This window comes from Meriones unguiculatus, chromosome 6, assembly GCF_030254825.1.
Source record: "Meriones unguiculatus strain TT.TT164.6M chromosome 6, Bangor_MerUng_6.1, whole genome shotgun sequence".
Lineage (NCBI taxonomy): Eukaryota > Metazoa > Chordata > Mammalia > Rodentia > Muridae > Meriones > Meriones unguiculatus.
The window spans coordinates 69306513-69329626 of record NC_083354.1 but is presented as its reverse complement, the minus strand read 5'-3'; the positions used below and the strand labels follow the sequence as shown (position 1 = coordinate 69329626).

The 23114-nt window shown below is 41.5% G+C and overlaps 1 protein-coding gene and 1 long non-coding RNA gene across 3 annotated transcripts in view; one reads left to right on the top strand and one right to left on the bottom strand.

Moving 5' to 3' along the window:
* Nucleotides 1-5281, bottom strand: part of Poc5 (POC5 centriolar protein) — a 34428-nt gene extending 29147 nt beyond the window's left edge. For both annotated transcript variants that reach the window (XM_060385596.1, XM_060385597.1), the window contains exons 1-3: nucleotides 5134-5281; nucleotides 3215-3369; nucleotides 1935-2028 (exon numbers count right to left, since the gene is read on the bottom strand). In XM_060385596.1, coding sequence (XP_060241579.1) covers nucleotides 1935-2018 — 84 coding nt within the window. In that variant the 5' untranslated portion in view covers nucleotides 2019-2028; nucleotides 3215-3369; nucleotides 5134-5281. The remainder of the gene's footprint in view (nucleotides 1-1934; nucleotides 2029-3214; nucleotides 3370-5133) is intronic.
* A 207-nt stretch (nucleotides 5282-5488) lies between these two features.
* LOC132654516 (uncharacterized) lies at nucleotides 5489-22862 on the top strand. The gene is made up of 3 exons (XR_009592148.1): nucleotides 5489-5674; nucleotides 21516-21672; nucleotides 22817-22862. It is a non-coding gene; the product is annotated as an uncharacterized LOC132654516 (long non-coding RNA).
* Nucleotides 22863-23114: the final 252 nt, after the last annotated feature.

Sequence of the window (23114 nt, the reverse complement as noted above, 5' to 3'; positions counted from 1 at the left end):
CAGCCCACCCCAATAAGCCATATATAAATCCTGCCTTCTGCTCAGTTCCCTGCTGCTTCCCACCCCCTACGCCCCCAGCAGAACTCCAATGCTTGCACTGGGGAATCTTTCCCTGCAGCCGCGGAGTACACGGTAACACTTCCGTAGGGAAAGCCTTTCCCTTTGGAGCTGCAAACTTACACTAGAACCCTTTCCACACCTAGGTCAACTCCTCTTTCTTAGTGATTTCCCTTCAAGGCAATATAAACCTGAATTTTAAACTGTTTCCCAGTATTTAAGTAGAAAGTGTAGCAGGTGTGGATGTAAACACCTGTAATTGTAGCACTAAAAAATGGAGATAAGAGGATCAGGAGTTTGAAGCTAGCCTGGGCTACAAAGAGAGTTCCAGGCTAGCCAGAAACTACAAAGTGAAACTCTGTATCAAAAAATTATTTAGCATATCATACTATCTAATTTCATATTGACAAAAGTAATTATAAGATTAAAATACTCTTAAATTAAAAAAATTCTATATCTTACCGTTTGCCTGCAAATTTCATGATTTCCATGTAATTAATTGCTGTTATTAATTGTATTCCATTGTGTAAATGTAGCACAATTTGTGAATCCATTCCTCAATTGAGGGACATCTGGTTATTACAAATAAAGCTGCTACGAACATGGTTGAGCAAATGTCCTTGTATACTTTAGCATATTTTGGATATATGCCTAGGAGTGATCACCGCCCCCTAAGGGGGGTGGGCAGCCTTACCAGGCCACAGAAAGACAGTCCTGATGAGACCTAGGGTCAGATGGAAGGGGAGGAGGACCTCCCCTATCAGTGGACTGGGGAAAGGGCATGGAAGGAGATGAGGGATGAAGGGTAGAGTTGGGAGGGGATGAGGGTGGGGCTACAGCTGGGATACAAAGTGAATAAATTATAATAAATACAAAAATTATTTTAAGAAATTCTAAATTATACCTGGTTGTTAAAATTAAAGGAAATTCAAAATATTCAGTCATTAAGAAAGAGGGCAACCCTAACTTGATAAACTGGGATAAGCTACAGCATAATTCACTGGTCTCTGTCAGCATCACCATGAGCTTACCCTATGAAATAAGGTAGAGGGTTGCAGGTCTCCTGCAGCAGCCTTGTTAATGGACCTGAGCACTCATTTCTCTTTTCTTCCTGTAAACTGATAAGCCCCAGGGTCTGACCTGGGCAAATGCTCATCTACCTTTCCACCTACTTGCAGCTCAGGCAATCAGGAAACAGTCTTTGGGATTTGAATCTCTCATGTAAACAACACACCCTTACCCAGTCAGCTGGCCTACCTCACCTGTCAGTGTCCAGGTTCAAGGGGGCAGATTATGCCAAATGTTGTGGCAACAGGAACCAGAGCCTCACTGCACAGAACAGCAGAGTGCCCTGGGCTCTAGAACCTCAGACGGTTTGATGTTCTGTTACTTTTTGTTAAAGATGAAAGTATTCAGCAGACAGCTAAATGAGAACACTTTACAAAACATTCTGAAAATTTTAGTTTCATTTGTCACTGTGTTAAAGCCTTTGTAGAAAAAGCTTTCAAACTGTTCATGGCTATTTTCTGAAAACTTAAAACAATATGCTCCCCAGATTCATGGGGAGTTCTCTAAGTTTGATAATATCATAAATGCAAATATTTCATTATAATGGAATGCATAAATAAAAAATGTATTTCTGGTTTTTGCCGCAAACACTTATGTTTAATTTTTTTTTTCGTGGTGGTAGTGGTGGTGGTGGGTGGTCATCTAGCACTGACTCTTCTGGAACGCTCTGTGTAGACCAGGCCGGCCTTAAACTCACAGGGATCCCCCTGCCTCTGCCTCCTGAGGGCTGGTAGTATAAAGGCCTAAACCATTACACAAGGGCTTTACGCTTTTTTAAACAGTCACAATAAATTTAGGTGTCTTCCCACCTGAAGGTCTGTGGAGACAGAACTGCCATGCTCAGAGTCATTGTGGACAACATGAAGCACATACTTGTCCTCATCAGATGACATTCTGCAAATACTATAAAACAGCACAAGTTAACTTCAGTTGTTTCCTGTGATACAGCAAAAGCGTTTAAAGACATGGAAGTGTAACAATGCTTTAACTTGCAAACATTTTTCATGTCATTTAAAAGGAATCACCCATTCAACATACTGAGGACTTAAAAGCAAAAACCAAGGGGTCAAAAAAAAAAAAAAAAAAAGGACTCAGTCCAAACATCAGTGTATCTACAATATACTGAGAGATGAGTGAAATAAATGAAAGATTGAAGAAAAATGCTTCAGAACACTGTCCTGCAGAGTCTGTCTCCAGTAAGCATGTGTGGTCACCATTCTTCAGCCTGCGTGACGTCCCTGGCACTATATACGCTCCTGTGACATACTAAACTAAGGTAGCCTAAGAATTTGTTTAAATTTCCTTCCTGAGACACTTAACTAAAACAAACAAACATACAAACAAAAACTACTATATAAAAAAGAGATTTAAAAGACCATAACTATATAATCTATCCAAATACCAGTAAATAGACAAGACAGCCCAGGTATTGAGACCTGAAAGGTGTGCAGGTCCATTCTGAGAGACAGACTAAAAATAAAAACATCAGTGTAGGCTGGGATACAGAGGCATGGTATATATGCCAGGAAGAACTAGGATGTCTGGTTAGGCGGAAGCAAAGTAAGACTTGGATGAAATAAAAAGGAATAGTTAAGATAATGACCCTTCATATGAAAAGGCTGAATCTTTACAGAAGATACTCCATGTTTTAAACAACTGGTGTAAACAACCTTGTTTTTTATTTATTTTTGTAGTGCTGAGGATTGAGCCCACATGCAACTATGCAAGTCAGGGCAAGAGCTCTACTGCACAGCTACATCTCCAAATACAGTTTTGTTTTTTAATTGAAGTATTACTCTGACAGCCTTAGGGCAGATTGGGATTCTAAAAATATAGAGTTCAATCGAGAGCCAGCTGTAGTAATCCAAGTAGTGACTGTTCTTTTCAGATTTAACCCAGGAGACCAATGAGGTCCTTAAACCAGAATGCAGTACCTGCAAGGAAAGGGAGGCCTGCTCTGAGGCAGTTGTGCTATGGTGATGGCAATGAGGGGTCCCCATCGGTACCCATTTAAAAAGTCCAAGTGAGGATGACTGAAGGTGTTCAGATTCCTGTCTTGAGTAACTAGATGGATCATAACACTACTCACCAAAGCAAGGAATGTAGGACAGTAAGACTGGGAGGACAGAGCGCAGAACCAGGCGTATTGGCATGAGGTTGCCTCTGAAGCCCTGGCTAAAGCCGTGTGCATGCACAACATCAGTCCTCAGTATCCCTGGGTTCCAAGTCCATGGAAGCAGCCAACTGTGGGTCAAAAACACTTCTTAAAATCGCCTGGGTACTGAAAATGCACGGACTTTTCTTATCACCATCCCCAGACAACACAGTGCAACAACTACTTATCTTGCATTTATATTGTATTAGGTTATAAGTAAACTAGAGATGTTTTAACGTGTGAAGGATAGTATGCATAATAGGCTACATGAAACAAAAACAAAACAAAACAAAACGCCATTTAATACATGTTTCTTGAGCATCTGCAGATTTAGGGATCTGCAGAAGTCCAGGAATCAATCGCTGCCTGTGGTTACAGAACAGTTGACATGTCGTTACACTGGCCGCTCGGTGCACAGCTCCAAGCACTGCAATTCATAGACTAGAATGTAATAATGGTTCCTAGAGTCAAGCTGGGCAGGAGACCTGTATTACAAGTACCGACTGGAGATTTAGATTGAGGAGGCACTGGCCTATTGGGGTCTATTAAAGAAAAAGGAATGAATGGTAAAGAATTCTTACCCTGCACACACACAGCAGGCATTTTTAGAATATAAATGCATTCATTTTCTAGATTTTTAGCTTCCAATATGACTTCAGAGATCATGATCCTGATAACGATAAGGACTGCTAATCTGAGAAGAGGGGACCCTTAACTGCTAACTTTTAATGAACAGAAGAGTCAGCCAAAAGCCTGGAGAGGGAGCCAGAACACTGAAACTGTGTGGGCAGCACAGTGAGGGTCACGCCCCCAAAAGGGGCAATCAAGGCCCTTAACTTGCAAATCAGGAAGTTGCTGTGACATTTGTGACAATTTCGGTTGCTACTGAAACAGGCCTCAGCTTCGGCTTGCTAAGAAAATAAATGAGATAAAGACACTGATGTAGAAGGGAAAGATTCAGGGAAAACCACAGAACAGAAAGCCAGGTTGCAGCCAGATTGTGAAAAAGGGATTTCTGTTTTACTCAGTATATAGAGGATAAGCAGACTAAATCTCAACTGAGACTGTCTTCCAGTAAGCCACGTAGGGAAAATAAAATAAGCTCAGATCTGCATCAAAGAATGAATACTTCACTGATTCCAAATCAACCATTGTGGTAAATTTGGTCCGTTTTAATTTTCATCACATCTTCCCTTTCGACTTGTTTGCAGACCTGGTACCAACCAGAGTTGGGAGCTGTGGATTATTTTAGTAACAAGCAAGCTAGTATGATCAGACGTTAAAACCTGTTTTTTAAATATGTACTGCGGTCACAAAACAATTGTGCCTTTCACCCTGCTCTTTGCAAAAGACAATTATCTGGAGACGCGACAAGGTAGCATTTCCTCAGTTTCTGGGTTCAGAAGAATGATGCTTGCTTTAGTGGGTGACATACATTATTCCCAGTATTCTCTAACCTAAGCAGAAAGCACGAGACAGTATGAATGCTCCTCTTTGCCATAGTTAGAACCTGGCTGAAAAGTGGGCTCCAGGAATTCAAACGCAGCCAAAGTGTAACCGGCAGCAAGGTGTCGTCCTCCGGCCCAACTGCACAAGCAAAGACAGGCGAGCCAGCGCCATTCCAACTTTTCTTCCACCACCCTCCAATCTAGGCCCGTTTAAATCTAAATCTTTCTTACTAAAACACAACCTTACGTTAGACTATCTCCCCACATCCCATAGAACGGGACCTAAGGGGCGGCTCACAGCGGTGCTTGTTTGCATCTCTTTGTGCCCCCCTTCCTGGGCATCCCAGAGACGACGCCCCCAGTTCTGACAGGGGGAATCGGCCGGTCGTCGCGGCCCGTACCCACCGTTTCCGCCAAACCGCAGCTCCTCACACGCGGCGACCCCCGCGTCGCCGCCGCAACCACAGCAAGCACAGCGGCGGCCCTAGCAGCCACTTGACAGTTTCAAACGGAGGGCCCTAATTAAAGACAGCCCTGGCCATTGGTCCACAACCGCAGCAATCCTGCATTTGATTGGCCGGGGAGTGGGCGGGGCCTAGCGGCTCGGAGGAGAAGCCGGAAGTGGGAGATTTACCAGCGGACGCGGGGCGAGGTCTCCCGCCCAGGATTCCCGGTACGGCGCGTGCTCAGTGCCGCCCTGTGCTGAGGCTACGGGGCGGCGCTGCAGACATTGATGCCCGGAAGTCGGCGGAAGCTGCGCGCTGCTGGTTTTCCACGGGGCGCGCAACCTAGGCGGGAGGCTTCGAGGTTGAGTTTCCGTGCACGGTTAGCCGGCCGCAGAATCGCTGGCCAGGCGGCTGCTCTCTTAAAAGTGCAAATGCCCGACATCCACCGTCTGTTGATTGCGTCAGTCTGGGGCTAGGGAGTCGGAGTTTTAACAAATAATGTAAGTCATTCTGAGGACAAGGGTTTAAAAGAACTTCCAGCCTAGGTTTTGCTAATGACCTAAATGCTATAAGCTGCAAGTCAGGACCTTAACAGTCAGATTATAATTACAATTTATAATTCAGTTTTACCAAGTACTCATCACTTCGGGCAATGCTACACACGTTAAACGGTCTAGCGAAATTAAATGAATTAATATATTAAAACAGACATCACACAGACATATAGATAGCAGTTTTCCAATTCTTTTATTACAATTGGTGATAAATATGACTAGAGGGTCATAAGGTTCCAGGTGAAACAGATTCAGGCATTTGAGATCCCTATGTAAAAATTTTTTTACATTAATCTATTCAAATTCCCCCCTTATTATTATCTAGATGATGTCACTTTTTTTTTCCTGGGTACGGAAGTGGCAAGACTCGAGCCTTGCCTACTTCCATATTGTCAAGAGCTAGACTTTTATTATTTTTTAATTTAAAAGCTGTGTGTATGCGGTGGGGAGCATGGTGCATATTTGGGAATAGAGGAAAAGGGGGAGTTTATTCTCCGTTTCCACCACCTGTGACCTGGGGCTTGAGCGCAGGTCCTCAGGCTTGGTGGTGTTTTTACCCACCAAGTGAAGTTAGAAAGGTGCCAGAAATTTCTTTGGCGTAAGCTGTGTTGATTTCCATTCCCCATGCTCATTTTAAATTACTATCACTACAAACAAATTTATGCTTTGTTCTAATAATTGCTGTTCAGTTGAATACTCAATGGAGCTCATTGATTTGGCTCAACTAGCTGGCTAACCCCCAGGATCCTTCTGTCTGTGCCCTCCCACACAGGGGCCACCACATGCTGCCCCTGTGTGAGTGTTGGGGGCCCTCAAGTGCTTTACTGACTGAGCCATTTCTTCTTTTTCTTTTTTGGGGAAGGGAAGACTTTCACAGAAGAAATTAGGCAAACCATAGGTATTCTTTGGTGAAACTGTGGAAGGAGATCAACCTGAACTGCATGGTACAAACTTAAAAGTTACTGTGTTGTTAAGGTTTCTAGGCCAAGAGAGTTCAATTCCAATTAGCCCATTATAATTAACTGGAAGCTTGAGCCCTTTACAACTATTTATTCAACAAATATTTAACATCTACTACATGTAAATAGTTTTGTAGATTGTAGGAATAGGGTGGCATGTGAGCCACAGATACTAGGAAATCATGTATTTTAGTGTCTTATGGGTGAAAAACATCAAACGACACTAGCAAAGCCAAAAGGGAATTAATAATTAAACATTGTCTTGAAGTGAGGAGAAATAAAAAAATAACTGTCTGAGTAGAAGCTAGCCATTGAATAACTGATGTAAGAACCTCAAATGATGTTTATTGTGTTTTGGGTAGTATAGTGTAGGATGATATTCAGGATGTCTAGGCCTAGGTGCCAGGCTGTCCCCATCTTACAGATAGCATGTTTCACTTATGATCACATAGCTATAGGACAGCTGTGGAGTCTGTGTTCCCATCACTCAGTATGTGCTATTGAATGCATGGCAAGGGCCTTGAGGTGCAAAAGCTCCTGTACCTGGATAATGAACAAAGGCCAGGGATGCAGGACTTTCAAAAGTGAGGAGACAGTTGCATGGGAAGAGCATGGTGGTGGAGGCCTGATTGAAGATCTTGGAGGGGCTGAGATTTTGTGTCAAAGATAAGTGATATTTTTAGGTTTTCAGAAGAGAGATTAAAAACAACTTGGGAGGAGGATGAAGAGAAAATAGAAGTGAGATAGTTGGAGATAGAATTGATGGATCTTGATGGAGAGAAAAATGGCAAAGATTACCTTCAGGTGTCTGGCTACAGTAGCAGTGGATGGTATTGTCACACTGTATAGAGAGAGAACATTTGAAGAGCAGATTTTGAGAAAATATCAAAATTCAAAGTTAAATATGCTTTACATAAAACGCTTGGAGTTCAAAAGTGGGCTGTTCCCTAGAGCATTGAAGACACATGTCGAGAGTAGACAAAGGAGCTCGGATCTATGTATCTAAATTGGGAGCTTTTGCATATAGTGTGGATTGCTTTGAAAATGGTTTCAGCTTTTTGTCTTTTCCTGTATCTATGACATTGGCCTTGTAACACCAGAGTGCTTTCCCCCCGTGACCCATGGATACTAAAAGACCATGTAGTGTTGATCGGGCTGAGCCCTACCCTGGGTTATTTGGTCTTGTGTAAGACAGTGGCTTTTCAGACTCCACCTTGCTTTGAGATATTCTATTTTGAAGCAGAAGCAGGATGACAGTGCACCCTTGTGGGCACAGAAACTACTGCCCCGCACTACCCAGGATCCACAGAATGATAACTTCTACCTGTAAATAGAAAGGATGCTACTCTCTATGTTTATCAAAGTAAATCGATACTGTATGACACATGAGCACATTAAAACACTCCAGTATACCAGGCCTGAGAACTTATTAGATATACTAAACTGATAAAAGGTGTAACTTCCTCATTTGAACTCTTTAAAAAGGAAAACACTTAACACTGATGATGAGAGGCCCACCAACCTGTCATCTGACTACCCAGTGTGTGTGTGTGTGTATGTGTGTGTGTGTGTGTGTGAGTGAAGGAACCAACAGAGAACTCCCTGTTTTCCCAAGGGCTTCAGTTAGTTGTTTATCTATCTGTCAGTTCATCTGTGTAGATCCTATCCTGCCCTTCACCTCTACAGTCTGCACCCCACTTCTGTAGGTCTACTCCCAGAAGTGTGGCTTAACCCTTGACTCTATAGCAGCACCTCTAGCAGACTTCCAGTGGGATTAATTATCTGACCCTTCCTACAACAAGACTCTTTCTATACCTCTATCATATTCCCCTTCTGCCTCTATTAGGCTTCTTTGAAACTCCTTGAACTCTGGTATGGCCTCTTTAACCCTTTGCATCCATTCTGTAATGTATGTATATATTCATTTATCTGTATATAAAAAAGGATATATTCACTGTGTGACCAGAGTGTTAATTTTAATCATTAAGATTGAAGAAAATGAAACTTTTACCTAGCTAGTTTGGCTGCCAAGGAAATTAGGACTGCTTTGGAAAATGGGGGCAACACAGCCATCATACCTTTAAATTTATTGACACTCAACACAGGCTAATATTGAAGAATACTAATGTGTTTGCCTACATTTCTTCATGCTACAACATGCAACCAGAAGCTTTTAAATGCTTAAGCATTTGGTATGGCTTGCTCTTGACTCCTGTTTTATTCATGAAGGTATGCCTGGGTCTAGCTGAAGAAAAAAGACACATGGCAGTCATTCCAGTCAGTTCTGTCCTCAGTCAGCCTAAGCCACTCGATGCCCACGCAGATAATTACAGGTCACTTGAGTATGGTGGTGCATACCTGTGATCCCAGATACTAAAGAGCCCCACGAGGAAGTCAGCTTGGGTAACAAAACCAGACCTACTCTAGCAGCAGTGCCCGGAGGTGACTCAGGTAATCTACAAAGTCACAGGACAAATAAATGCCAACTGCGTAAAGCCATTGTGCTTTGGTGTGGTTTGTTACATAGACTTCTGTGGTGAAAGAAGACTGGTGAATACAATTTAAGTGAAAGAATTTGATCAGATGACATGGTAGGACATTGTAAAGAGAGTAGCAAGGAGGACTTAGAACAGAACCCTGGTGCTCTTTAATGCTTAGACATTGTGTGGCAGTAGAGAACCCTGTAAAAGAGATGAAGAAGTACACTTGAGAGTACTTGGGAGTACTTGAGAAGATGGAGGAAAACTGACTGTTACACACCTGCCCTAGTATCTTCCTTCTCTTTATCTCTTCTGTTCCTGGTTAATCCATTGCTGAATTCCACTTGGTCTGTTTTTTGATTGGCTGTTTTCATTTCTTTTCTTCCCGGGCTCCACCCTTTACATTCTCCCATTTTCTTGTTGCTGTGATTAAATAATAACTCTGACAAAAGTAACTTAAGGAGAAGAGGCTTATTTTAGCTCATAACGTGACTGTCCTATCATGGCATAAAGCCATGGCAGTGGGAACTTAGAGCAGCTGGTTATTTCATGTGTCAGAAGAGAGCAATGAATGCATACAGGCCACCCAGTTCCCCTTCCCCACTGATGCAGTGCAGAGGCTCAGTCACAGTGAGTGGCTTTTCACCTCAGTTAGTACAGTCAGACAATCCCTGCAGACGTGTCTGTCAGGAAATTCCAGATTTTGTCAAGTTGATGACACTGACTGTCACATTTGTAAATTATTTTCTTGTGATGCCATTGGACTGTACCACTCCCTCCTCTAATATCTTTTATATATCTCATGGTACTAAACATTTTCCCAAACCCAGCGCCACCAAAAAGTCTCTGCTAAGGTCTCCCAACTTGACACTAAATGTGAAACTTTGGGAAAGGTGCATAATCTTTATAAAATCTTTGATGGTTAGAAAAAAATAGTAGAACATACAAAAATCTGAAATGGAAACTAAGTCAGTCTACTTATGCATCCTTTGCCTATTTGTCTGCCTATCTACCCCTATCAATGTCTGATCCTAGTGAGATAACTGAAGGGGAGCATATGTTTGTCTGGCGATACTTCATTCTCCACCCGACACTTCATCTGAATGGGGCCTGGTGCTGGGTGAAGTGACATTCTCCAGCTCCCGCACGAGACTCAGCACCCAGGTCATGCTTGGTACAGACTCCTTTCTCACCGTGTTTGGCTGCCCGGCTGTGTGGAACTGGACTCCCACATCAGGTCTTTAATCAGAAAACAAATCTCTTTGTTTCCTTCAGTCGATATTTTGGAGCCAGTTGTTTGAGACTTTAGTGTCACAACTACAAAGATCAGCATATAAAGTTGTTAGAAAGTAATATGTACAAAGGAATCATATCATTTCCATGTCTAAAAATGTAAAGCAGCCAACAGATGGGAAGACGTTTAATTTTGAACCATAATATCTAGTTTCTAAATTCCTCCAAGGTGCAGGCCTACAGCATGATGTACCTGATAAGGAGCATCTTTGGTCAACATGTAGTTATTTGTAAGGAGAGCAAACCCAGCTATTTTTTTTCTAGATATAGATTAGGTGTCTGACTTGAAGCCCACAACTGTTTTCAAATCATCCCTGACCCATCTGCAAAGGCCTCTATCACTTCACTCTGTCATTTGGGCTAAGACTCTTTGGGAACATTCCTCACTCTGGGGATTTTCAACAATGAATACTTCTGACCAGGGTAGCAGCTGTCACCTTGTATATCATTTCAATTTTAAGGCAAAGGAAATTAGATTGAAAGAGAACTATGTTTATTTTCCTGACATTGCAGATGTGGTGGTTGGGGAGGCAGAGAGGAGAGATGGGGAAAGAAGAGAGACAGGAAAGAGCAATTTATGTCAGAAAGAATCAGGGAGAATGGGCATTTTAGGGACAGCAGCTGCCATGATGATTCTGCACAAACTTGGATTTTTTTATACTTGACTATAGATATAGAAGCACATATTTTTCCTCTTCTTTTCAAATCTCACTTCTTTTTTATTGTAGTTTTGTTGTTGTTGTTTGTTTATTTTTGCTTTTTTTTGTTTTTTGAGACAGGGTTTCTCTGTGTAGCCATGGCTGTGCTGGACTGGCTTTGTAGACTAGGGGGCCCATGAAAACACAGTGATCCACCTGCCTCTGCCTCCCTAATGCTGGGTCTGAAGGCATGTGCCACCATCAGGCTTTTAATCTGACTTCTTTATCAGCTCAAGATTATTTACCTTTTCCACAGACCCTCATCCTTGACTTTGTTATCCAGGTTATCGGTGGCAGACACAGTACTTAATCTCTAGAGAAGAGCGAGGCAAAGCTTCTTTGAAAACAAAACAAGATGACAAAGCTTTTGAAAACACTGCTTTGTCCTCTTTCTACATCAGAAAATCGTGAAAACCAACTTCAGGCAAGAAAGTGTGCAAAGACTATGGTGAAGAGAAAGCAAAGCACACCCAGGCATTTTATTGCAGAGGGGAGTTCATTTCTTGGCCCACATCAACATTCTGCTCTCTTTCATGGGCTGCTCTGAGGATATATGAAGGGACTATAAAAACTGCCTTTCTTTCTCCTGAAAGATAATGGAGGACTCCCTATGAGAATCAGGATTAATTAGTTCTCAGGGAACATTATTGCTGACTCCCACTGAGGTTTTGAGTGCTATATAGCTGCTGGGTGTGGAATCTTTAGAGTTCCTGAGAATGGATTTGCAGATCAGATTTATTTGACTACATAGTAAGAATCTCTCCAATTCTAAATGATGTAACTTGCTTTCTTCCTTCTTCCTCTTTCATCTTCTTTTTTATCTCCTCTTTCTTCTTTCTTTCAATAGCAAGAGAGGCTATACCCAGATTGTTAGTCACTGTTCTATCACTATGAAGAGACACTATGATCAAAGAAACTCTTTAATAAGAAAACATTTACTTGGGGGCTTACAGTTTGAGAGGGTTAGTTAACGATCGTCATGGTAGGAAGCACACAGGCATGGCGCTGGAGCAGTAGCTGTGAGCTTTACACCCTGATCCACAGGCAGCAGGCAGAGAGCTGCTGTGGGCTTTGGAAGCCTCAGGCCCACCTCCAGCAACACAGCTCCTCTCCCAAGGCCACACCTAAGATTTCTCAAATAGTTCCTCTCCCTGCTGACTAGCATACAGGTATCCAAGCCTATTTGAGCCACTTTCACTCAAAACAAGACTTGAAGTGTTGCAGAACTTGTTTCATCTCCTTGATCATACATGTGAATACATTTTTCTATCCCCACCCATGTGTGTGCAGGATCCCGACAACCAATCCACAGCCCCGCCCCCAGGGGCACACTATCCAGTTCAATGGTGGATCTGTTCTTTGTAGCTTGAAATGCATTTTCCTATAGAAGAATGAAAATGTAATTCCAAGGTCAGTTCAGTTATAAGTCCATGTCACAGCTGACACAAGAAATGGAGAAAACAATACTGCCACAAGGCTAGTAGATTTAACAGGGACACACATTGAGTAAAAGAATTTCTATTGTTATTTATCTTGCATACTGATGATATTGGGGTCTGAAAAATCCAAAACAACCCAAGCAGGCACAGAATCCAGCAAAGTAAAATCTTTATTTGAATTAGGCATCAAAAACTGACCAGTCAGGGACAACAGCACAAACTCGAGAGCTGACTGCCTCTTCAAATGTTCATCTTAGTAAGTATTTAAGCAGATGACAAAAATTTATTGTACTGAGGCTACTGATCAATCAAAGCCACAAAACAGACTCAGGATCCGAACTGTGACCCTGAGCCTGAATGTTACAGAGTTTTTAAGCAACAAACATCTGTGCCAAGTTATCCCACCAATCAGAATGTAGGGACAAAGGGTTTCCTTAGGAACATGTCTTTGTGGTATACTTAATTCTGTTCCCATTGGTTGGGTTATTACCAATGGCAGGTAGCATTCATCTCTCAACCAGAATGTCACTTACCCACATACATGGCTCTTTTTGCCAAGCAGGATGTCAGTTACCCAGGGAGATCTTGGGAACTTAAACTTTATTTGACATCTATTCTAATGGAAGTTATATTCAAAATGGCCTCAGTTTGATTCCTTCTTCCAACAAAAAAGAAAAAAAGCATGATGTGGAGGGAGGATCCCATTGTATAGGAAATGGCATGAAAAATGTATTGAATACTAGGACCAGAGGGAAAATGGCAGAAGAGAAGTGAATATGGCAGGAGGAGGGTGAAACATGACTGCCGGACTGAGAAATGTTCTAAGGAGTGTACCGTTCCTTCAGTCCATGTGAGCTTCTGCACTCATCAGTTCCACACAAGGCATGTGAATTGAAATAGAATCTCACTATAAGCACTCTGCAGATGTGTCTTTCTGTGTTTCCTGTTTCACAGTCTGTGGGAAGAGAGAGAAATGTTGTCTGGGGTTTCAAGCTCATCAGCTTCATCGTGTTGCTTGTTCTTTTGTGCTGCCTTAATTTTGAACAATGAAAATATGAATCTTCATTAGCAAGATTTTCAAGTGACCTTCCTTAGAAGAAAACCTGTATAAAAAAAAAAAAAAAAAAAAACAGAAGTAATCTAAGTGTGAGCTACAGAGTGAATTCAAGGCCAGTTTGCTAATTTAGTGAGACCCTATATCCAAAATAAAAAGTCAAGAGAGCTGGCAATATAGCTCAGTGTTCCTAGCATGTGTGAATCCCCAGGTTCTATTACCAATAGCATAAAAAGGAAAAACTCCACTTAGATAAGCCTGTATCTATACCAGAACATTCAACATATTAGGTGCATAGGAAGGCAAACTAGTGTCCAAATTCACCAATCTAGTTTTTTTTCTGCTAAAATAATCCAAGTCATTTTATTTTTACAAACATTTGGAGGGCTGATGAACTCATTGTAATCTTCAACTAACCACACAGAGCATAAAACTACAACAAGTAGAAGAGGTCTATAATACTTGGATCTTAAAATTGAAACATGGTTACTTATAAAACTATAAAAACCTCCTCTGCTTAGTTACCAAAACTTTCAGATTAAAAATATTGTAGTATAACTTTTACTGATGTATTTATAAGAAGTGATAGTAAAATTTCACAGTATATGTCAAAGTAGGTAAGAAATGCTGGCTCTGTAACAAATATCTGACCATATTTTTGATCTGTCCCTGGCTGGAAAACACTTTAGTACAAGCCATCTTGTCCAATCAGAGCATCATCTTAATCCCCCCAGTTTCCTCAATTAGACAGTGATATCAGTGACACTGTGGCTGAAATTCATAAGAGGTTATAAAGAACTTTCTTTCTAAGACATTTAAAGTTTAGGCAAAGTGTTTTCTGATATGAGATTTTTGATTAAGAATTATCATTGATTTTCAGTCATTCAGAAATTAAAAACTTAGTAGGGTCAAATGTAAGTACCATCTTTTTTATTAAATAAGTTCCCAAGTTCAGCTCCAACAAAGACACATGATGCTTCATTCTAGGGCCTCAGACCTCTGGGCTTAGGAGGAAGACCCTTTCTGTGAAGTCTATGGTATGCTAGGATAATTCTCCCTCTCGCTCCCTCCCCCATCACCAACAATAGGTCTTTTCATTTTGAGATTTAAAAATTATAAATAGATTGAAGCACAAAAACTAACCAGCTCACGCACAGCATATTGCAATTACCTGATTTGTTGCTGTTTAACTTTTTGGGTTCTTTATATGTTCTAGATATCAGCCCTCTGTCAGATATAGGGTTGGTGAACAAAAACTTCTTAAATGCTTAAAAAGCTGGTAGTAATTGCTGTACTCAAACTTCCTGAACTCTCTGAGACAGCAAGTACACTCACTCCCTTTTCAGGGTTAGCCTGTTTTGTCTTGTCTGGGTTAGGTGCTGCGATGGCTTGGGTTTGAGTTGAACATGTTGGACGGTTGTGCTGGGCACACGGTGATTCTGTCATGGAAGTCCTCCCCTGAAAAGGGATTAATGCTGGTCTTGGTTCTCCAGAGAGCAAGTGATTATAAATGACTGCACTTGATCTTTGAGGTAGTGCGGGTTGGGTTTTGTCAAGACAAATCTAGACATATCTGGGAGGAGGAGCCTCAACTAAAAGCACACCTCCATCTAGATTGCCTGTAGGCAAGTCTGTAGGGCATTCTCCCAATTAATGACAGCTGTGGGTGGGCGCAGCTCATGGGTGTGTGTGGTGCTCTTTAGTTGTATAATCTTGATTAAGCAGCAATAATGAGCAAGCCATGAGGAGCAAGCCAACAAGCAGCTTTCCTCCACGGCTTCTGCTTCACTTTCTGGCTTGAGTTCCTGCTTTGAATTTCTTCCATGGTAGACTATAAATTGTAAGTGAAATAAATCCTTTCTTCTTTAGTTGCTTTTGGGCATGGTTTTTATCAGAGAAATTCTAAGGCAGAGGTCCTTTGGCTTTCTTTCTCACCATGTGATCTCCTCTGCATGTGCTCCAACCATCATAATGTAGGAGCGCATTAAGTAGAAGCAGTACCATGCTTTAGTGTGAAATGATTAAACTTATTTTCTTAAATATATTTTATTTACTTTTATGTCTATGAATGCTTTGCCTGTCTGTATATATACCTTGTGTCCTCAGGGATCAGAAGAGGGAGTCAGATTCCTTGGAACTGGAGTTACAGATAGTTGTGAGCCACCATGTAGATCCTGGGAACTGAACCTGGGTCCTCTACAAGATCAAGCGTGTTTAACCATAGAGCCACCTCTCCAGCCCTCAACCTCTTTTCTTTAAAGAAACTCTGCATTCTCAGGGGCTCTAATACAGCGATGGAAGGTAGGCTAAAACAGGTGACAGACCAGTCTGAGCATGGCCTGGAACTGACATATGGGTCTTAGTGATAGTTTGGGAATGCTTCTGGAGCTGCTGTCCACACATGAGTTTTCATGACCTTCGTATGGCTCATGCTGCTCCCATAGCACTCTTCACTGCCCCTCATGTCCACTAGCCTCTCAGACCCCTGGAACTCATGAACATCACCTGGATAGCTCACTGAAACTCAAGTTTCTGAGTGCTACTGTCAGACTTTCTTATGGTAGATTTAGTTCAGGAAGATCTGCATTTCAAACAAATTTTCAGATTATACTGTTGTTTGTGGGTTCAACATTTACTTTGGATCAGTTCCAATCCTAGCTTCGCCTTGTCCACCCTATCACAACGAAATCTTCCTCTAGACGTTCAAGCTTCATAGCTGATTCCCCAGTGGTTGAAGCCAATGTCTTAGCTAAGTTACAAGTGTACTTTTCCAGACTTCAAACTAAAGAGTTGATTTCTGGCCACCTTGGAAATTTCTGGGGTTCTGGCCTTTAAAGTCTTCTATTTTCCATTGGCTGGAGCCTCATTTTCTCCTGAATCCGCACTGCAGAAACTATTCATGTAGCTGGTACTTAAGCTTAGACCTGTTATTTATTTATTTATTATTTATTTATTTATTTATTTATACAGTATTCTGTCTGCATGTGTGCCTACATGCCAGAAGAGGGCACCAGATCTCATTACAGATGGCTGTGAGCCATCATGTGGTTGCTGGGAACCCAATTCAGGACCTTTGGAAGAGCACCCAGTGTTCTTAACCTCTGAGCCATCTCTCCAGCTGGAGAACCTATTTATAATGTGTTTTCCTTTTAAGCATCTCTAGCAGATGTCTGTTGCCTGCCTCAGAGTCATAACCGAAATAGGGAGGTGACCTCGAGGGCCCAAGTATCACAACTTTGCCTCTCAGACCTGGAACTTAACGTACCTTCCCTATGCTATCTCATCATTAAAATTTTGAACTTTCTTTAGTAAACTGTTGTTGTAGATTGCAGTTTCAAGCTTATGGTAGCCCTGTACTAATGTCAATGTCTCCCTTCAGTTTCTGTTTCTTTTGTTTTGTTCCCAACAGTCTGAGAATAAGGCCAGTGTTATTCCAGAGAAACAGAACAGGTATATGTGCACGAGTGTGTGTGTGTTGTTATTACAGAGAACTGGCTTACTTGATTATGAAGATTGAGAAGTCTCACAGTCATTTATCTATAAGTTGTAGTCAACAGAAAGCCAATGTGGTTCTGGTGTAAATGCCAGAGAAGATGGATATCTCAGCTTGCATAGGCTGACAGAATGAGATCCTAACTTTGCCTTTTGTTCTTTTTAGGAGAGCCATCAGTGGAAGGCAGTTCACACTGGGAAAGGGAATATGTTTTATTTGGACAAATATGTTTTTTTGGACAACTTCATCCAGAAATACACTTACAAACACTCTGAGACCATGTAACCAAATATCTGGGCACCTTGTGTTCCAGTCAAATTGACAACATAAAATCAATCCTCACACCCTAGTCTTCATTTGTTCCTGAAACTCATAATGGCTAACTCATATATGACCATAAAGCATATCTTCTCAGGTACAGTGGAAAGCCTGACATTTTCCCCTCTCATTCAGTCTCCTCCCATACACAGATACCCTCAGAGACAAAGCTGTTGCCTATTCAAAGTGCTGTCACTGTTCACAAACCTCAATATACCTTTGCTCTCTTAAATGGCTGCCAAAGTCACCACTGATGGCAGGACTACATCGTTACCTGAATTGCTGGCTCCTCAGCTTTCTAAATGTGTTGTTACTTAGGGTGTCACCTCCCAGAGCCTTGATACAAAGTCATACACAGACAATGACAGAACACTCAAAACCAATCGTCTTGTTCTTTTTCCATTGGTTCTTTGTCTTTAGCAAGTCTCTATGCCTAGGCTATCTTAACGATAATGCAAAGATAGAGAAGTAGTTAAAATTGCTGTCTTAGTTACTTTCTGTTGCTATGATAGCATACACTGACAAAAACAACTTAAGGGACAAAGGGCTTATATTGGCTCAGAGTTTCAAAGGAATATAGTCCACTGTGGTGGAGAAAACATGGAAGCAGTCAGGGAAGGCATGGTGACACTGATCTCGGTCACATTGGGCCTGTATTCAGGAAGCAGCAAACAGGAAGTGGGGCCAGGCTATAAAAAGTCAAGTCCTGCCCCAATGACTCACTTCCCTTAACAAAGGTTCCACTCGTTAAAGGTTCTACATTCTTCCCCAGCAGCATCACCAGTTGGGGACCAGGTTTACAAACCAAGTGCTCAGGGGTGACTGGCATTGCAGTTGATGTTGACAGAAAAACAAACAGGTGAAAGCATTCCTCCTAACATGAAAATAGAGAGGAAGACAAGTTTGATTTCCTCAATTTCAGGAGGCAGAAGTTCTGTGAGCATTTCAAAACCTTTGAAAAGTAAGCAATATTATTTATGCTTTATGATATAATAATTATATAATTCTTAAGTTAATAAGAATATACAAACTATTTAAATACATATCCTACCTTAATAAAGTTATAGTAAATCAGTTCTTCCTCCATTACCTTCCTTCCATTTCTTTCTTGGCAAAAGTGATTTGAAGAAAACTTAGCAGCAGTTTTTACCCAACACTGTTAGGAGTTATTTTGTAAGGAAAGCAAAATTTATTCATGTTAATTAAATGTTTTACCCTTCCCTGGCAAAAAAGAAAAAACTTAACAAAAGTAACTGTGAAAATTATAAAATTATAAAAGACATAAAAAACAAATGATGTTTTTAGTTTTTGTTTATTATTTTTGATATTGCTATGGAATATAATGAGAGACCAGCAGAACTCTGTTGAGTTGTAATTACCCACATTTTAATTTAAGCTGTATTTGTCCTTAGTTCCCGTGGTCGGATTTGGAACTGAGGCCTAGCTTAAATCGGGGAGGTAGGGGGCTTTAAAAGGCAAAATTCATGAGTCATTTCTATGGAATTCCCAGCTATGTGAGGAACTGCCTCACCTCCCCTGTACATTGTGATAAGCAAGTTTAAAGAAGCCAGAGCAGGCAGTTAATCATCTCACAGCAGTCACACAGTTCTGAGGAAGGTGCAGGGAGTCAGGGTTGCCTCGTTAATCATTTCAGTAACTTAGGCCAGAGACAAACAGTTACTAACATGAGCACTTATCACAAAATAAAATTTTCCTTAGCCAATATGTATTTTCCCTCTTCCTCCTTAATTCTTCTCTTAGTACCTATAATTTCCAAAATCCTTTTTTTTCAGGCCTCTTTCAAATAATGCTTCTTCTAAGAGCTCTATTTTTGTTTGTTTTATCATTAGTTGTGATGATTTCTTTTCCCTACTAGAGCACTTGTGAGCTTAGCTTAGTTTATATTCTTTTATGACTCGATTCTCTCAACCCTTATTTTTGTTACCTGTGGCATCACCTGTGGGTGAACCCTGAACATTTGCTCAATTAGAAAAGCCACATGCTTAAGGTTTTCCCTTCCTTACAAAATGATTTGTGTTTGCAGGGGATCAAAACCCCTTTCTTCTTTTTTTTTTTCAATGCAGTTTATTCAGGAACCTTGAACAATCCTCAGACCCTGGGGAAAGCCAGCCCACAGCTTAAATAGCCTCTGGGTAGCCAACCCCAGCGTGCCACGTGGGCAATGCAGATAGGTCCACATACATGGAAGCAAGCCAGATCCTCAGCCTTAGCCAAATGTGGAATTGTTCGACACAGAGAGCACTCACCATCGGGAAGGTGGAAGGCGGAAACCAGCTCCATCTTTAAGGTATAGCATTCCGCAGCTCTCTACAGTTCCCCCTTTTTGTTTTAGACGCATCAGGCAAGAGTAGAGGTCTGATCTCTGATATTAAAAATAAATTGGGACTTTGTACTGATGTTCATTTAGGTGTCATCCACCCAAAGAGCATGAGACCCGTCTGATACCTTTTTCTCAGAGGCGGGACCAAACCCCTTTCTTCTTAAAGAGCCCTGTGAATTCCTCTAGGAGGCCCGAGGGACATGGGGTCAGGGTGTTGTCACTGCCCTGGTAGCTTTGGGGTCTAGGAACTTTGCCTCAACCACACCAGGTGGCAGTGTGACTCGAGCCTGTGAGGACACCAAACAGGTAAGTGAGGAAAAACAAGGCAGCAATTCTAGAAAGAAAACATTTGAAAATACCTTAACCTAAATGGGTCATATGAATACGGTTTTGTGAACTTCAATCAGGGGTCAGAGGTGTTTATGGTTTACGCCGCTGCTGCTGACAGAGCAGAGTGAATAAAGAGGTTTTGTTATCCATGCTGTTAGCAGGTACACAGAAACATGTACACACCCTGGGAGACAACAGTAAAACCCTGCTATCATGCAAAGGAGTAGATGCGACCATACTGAAAGTTCTTATGATTTTATTGTTTGCACATACAAGAATAGTTGTAAAAGACACAATTGTTCTTTGAAATAAAAATAACTGGATTATCTCAGCTGCTAAAGAAAAATCAAGAGATTAATCTGTTATTCAAGATAGAATCCTTTTGGATTTTTTGTTTGTTTTTGGTTTTGATTTTTGAGACAGGTTTTCTGTGTAGCCTTGGCTGTCCTGGACTCACTTTGTAGACCAGGCTGGTCTTAAACTCAGAGATCCACCTGCCTTTGTCTCCCTGAGTGCTGGGATTAAAGGCGTGTGCCCCCACCAGCATTTCTGGCTTAATAGTAATTCTTATAGACAGATCTGTTTTTGGAATTTTAAAATGCTGGATTTACATCTGGGAGAATGCTTTGTGTAATATGGGTTTTCTTTTTTTTTTATGTAGATACTCTTATTGTCTAAAATTGGAGTGCTAGCTCAGGTACTACTAAGTTTGAGATGGAAAGAAATGAGAGCAATTTGTGAATTTCAGTGTTTGGTTACTGACACATTTCTCCATGAAGTAGCTTGCGCTGCAGCTAGTCTTCTGCTTGGCTGTTGGAAGTGAAAGAGAGAGAAAGCATCAGTAGAGAAAAATCTCTCCTGTAGGGCTTATGGTGGGCATTTTTATTGTGGACATTTCTGATGCTCAGGATCCTTGAAAAATGCTTAGAAAAATCTCCATTCGTGCATCCCCCAGCTTGCAGGAGGACACTTGTTTCTCTAGCTTCCCTTGTAGCAGGGCCACAGAATACTTGTATGTGTCTTTGATTCAGAAGTGGGCAATGGGAGACAAGAGGACAGAGAGTTTGTTATCTGGCGTGTTGTGCTCTGTAGGCGCATCAGAGCCAGAGCCTTTGGCATCTGTGTGAGCTGTAGCGTTTGTGTGTGTCCTGGTTTAGACATGAGTGTGTCAGCAGGGTCCTTTAACTGCAGCGGGATTAGAGCTTGGTCCTAACTGCTCAAATCCATGTCTGGTTCTCAGGTCTTTTCAGGGATTCTGTGACTGCCTGCTAGACTTCAGACCTTTTCTTGTTCAAGCTAGCCAAAGTAGATTTTGGTGTTTGCCACTAGAAGTCCTGACCGAACCAGGAATAAATGCATGTACCTTTTATCCTGTCATCTAGTTTCTCCTCCTCGAGTTGGCTTCTAAGGCTCAGAAATTACAGTTCTAGTGGACGAAAGACCCTCAGTGCTGGAGTGCACAGATCTGATCTTCAGAGAACATTCTACTCTTCAGAGAAGATTCTACAGAGCAGCTGCCCATATGAGAATAGGGAACAGGTAGGAAACACAGACTTGTACAACTTGTCAAGTCATAATTGTGTTATAAATCTAGGGAAATTTTCATATGAAAACAGGAAAGGAAGAAAATATGATAATTGTAATTTTTTGTTGATCGAAGATATAAGAAGCGAGTTAAACCAGTCACAATTGAAAATAAAGTCCTTTTTATGATCTATGCTTGTAAGTAGGGTGTTTTCAACAATTTCAAAACCAGAGCTGTTCTCGGAAACAGCTAATATCGAAGAATAGCTTTCTAGTGAAATATCACTTTTTAAAATTTTTTCATTAATTATACTTTATTCACTTTGTATCCCCCCATAAGCCCCTTCCTCCTCCCTCCTAATCCCACCTTTCCCCCCTCTTCTCCATGCATGCCCCTCCCCAAGTCCACTGATAGGGGAGGTCCTCCTCTCCTTCCTTCTAATCTTAGTCTATCAGATCACATCAGGAGTGGCTGCATTGTCATCCTCTGTGGCCTGGTAAGGCTGCTCCCCCCTCAGGGGGAGGTGATCAAAGAGCAGGCCAATCAGATTATTTCAGAGGCAGCCCCTATTCCCATTACTATGTAACCCAATTGGACTCTGAACTGCCCTGGGCTACATCTGGGCAGAGGTTCTAGGTTATCTCCATGCATGGTACTTGGTTAGAGTATGAGTCTCTGGAAAGACCCCTGTGTTCAAATTTTTTGGTTCTGTTACTCTCCTTGTGGAGCTCCTGTCCTCTCCAGATCTTACTATTTCCTACTTCGTCCATAAGATTCCATGCATTCTGCCTAACAGTTGGCCATAAGTCTCAGCATCTCCTTTGATAGTCTGCAGGGCAGAGCCTTTCAGAGGCCTTCTGTGGGAGGCTCCTAACTTGTTTCCTGTTTTCTTTTTCTTCTGATGTCCATCCTCTTTGCCTTTTGGGATGGGGATTGAGCATTTTAGCCGGAGTCCTCCTTCTTGATTAGTTTCTTTAGGTGTACAGATTTTAGTAGGTTTATCCTATATTATATGTCTATATGAGTGAGTATATACTGTGTGTGTCTTTCTACTTCTGGGATAGCTCACTCAGGATGAGCGTTTCTAGTTCCCACCATTTACCTGCAAATTTTATGATTTCCTTATTTTTCATTGCTGAGTAATATTCCATTGTGTAGATGTACCAGAAGATGGAAAGCTCTCCCATGCTCATGGCTTGGCAGGATTAACATAGTAAAAATGGCCATCGTACCAACAGCAATCTACAGATTCAATACAATTCTCATCAGTTTACCAACACAGTTCTTTACAGACCTTGAAAGAAAACTTCTCAACTTCATATGAAATAACAAGAAACCCAGAATTGCTAAAACAGTCCTCTACAATAAAAGATCTTCTGGAGGTATCTCCATTCCTGATCTTAAGCTGTACTATAGAGCAACGGTAATAAAAACTGCATGGTACTGGCATAGAAAC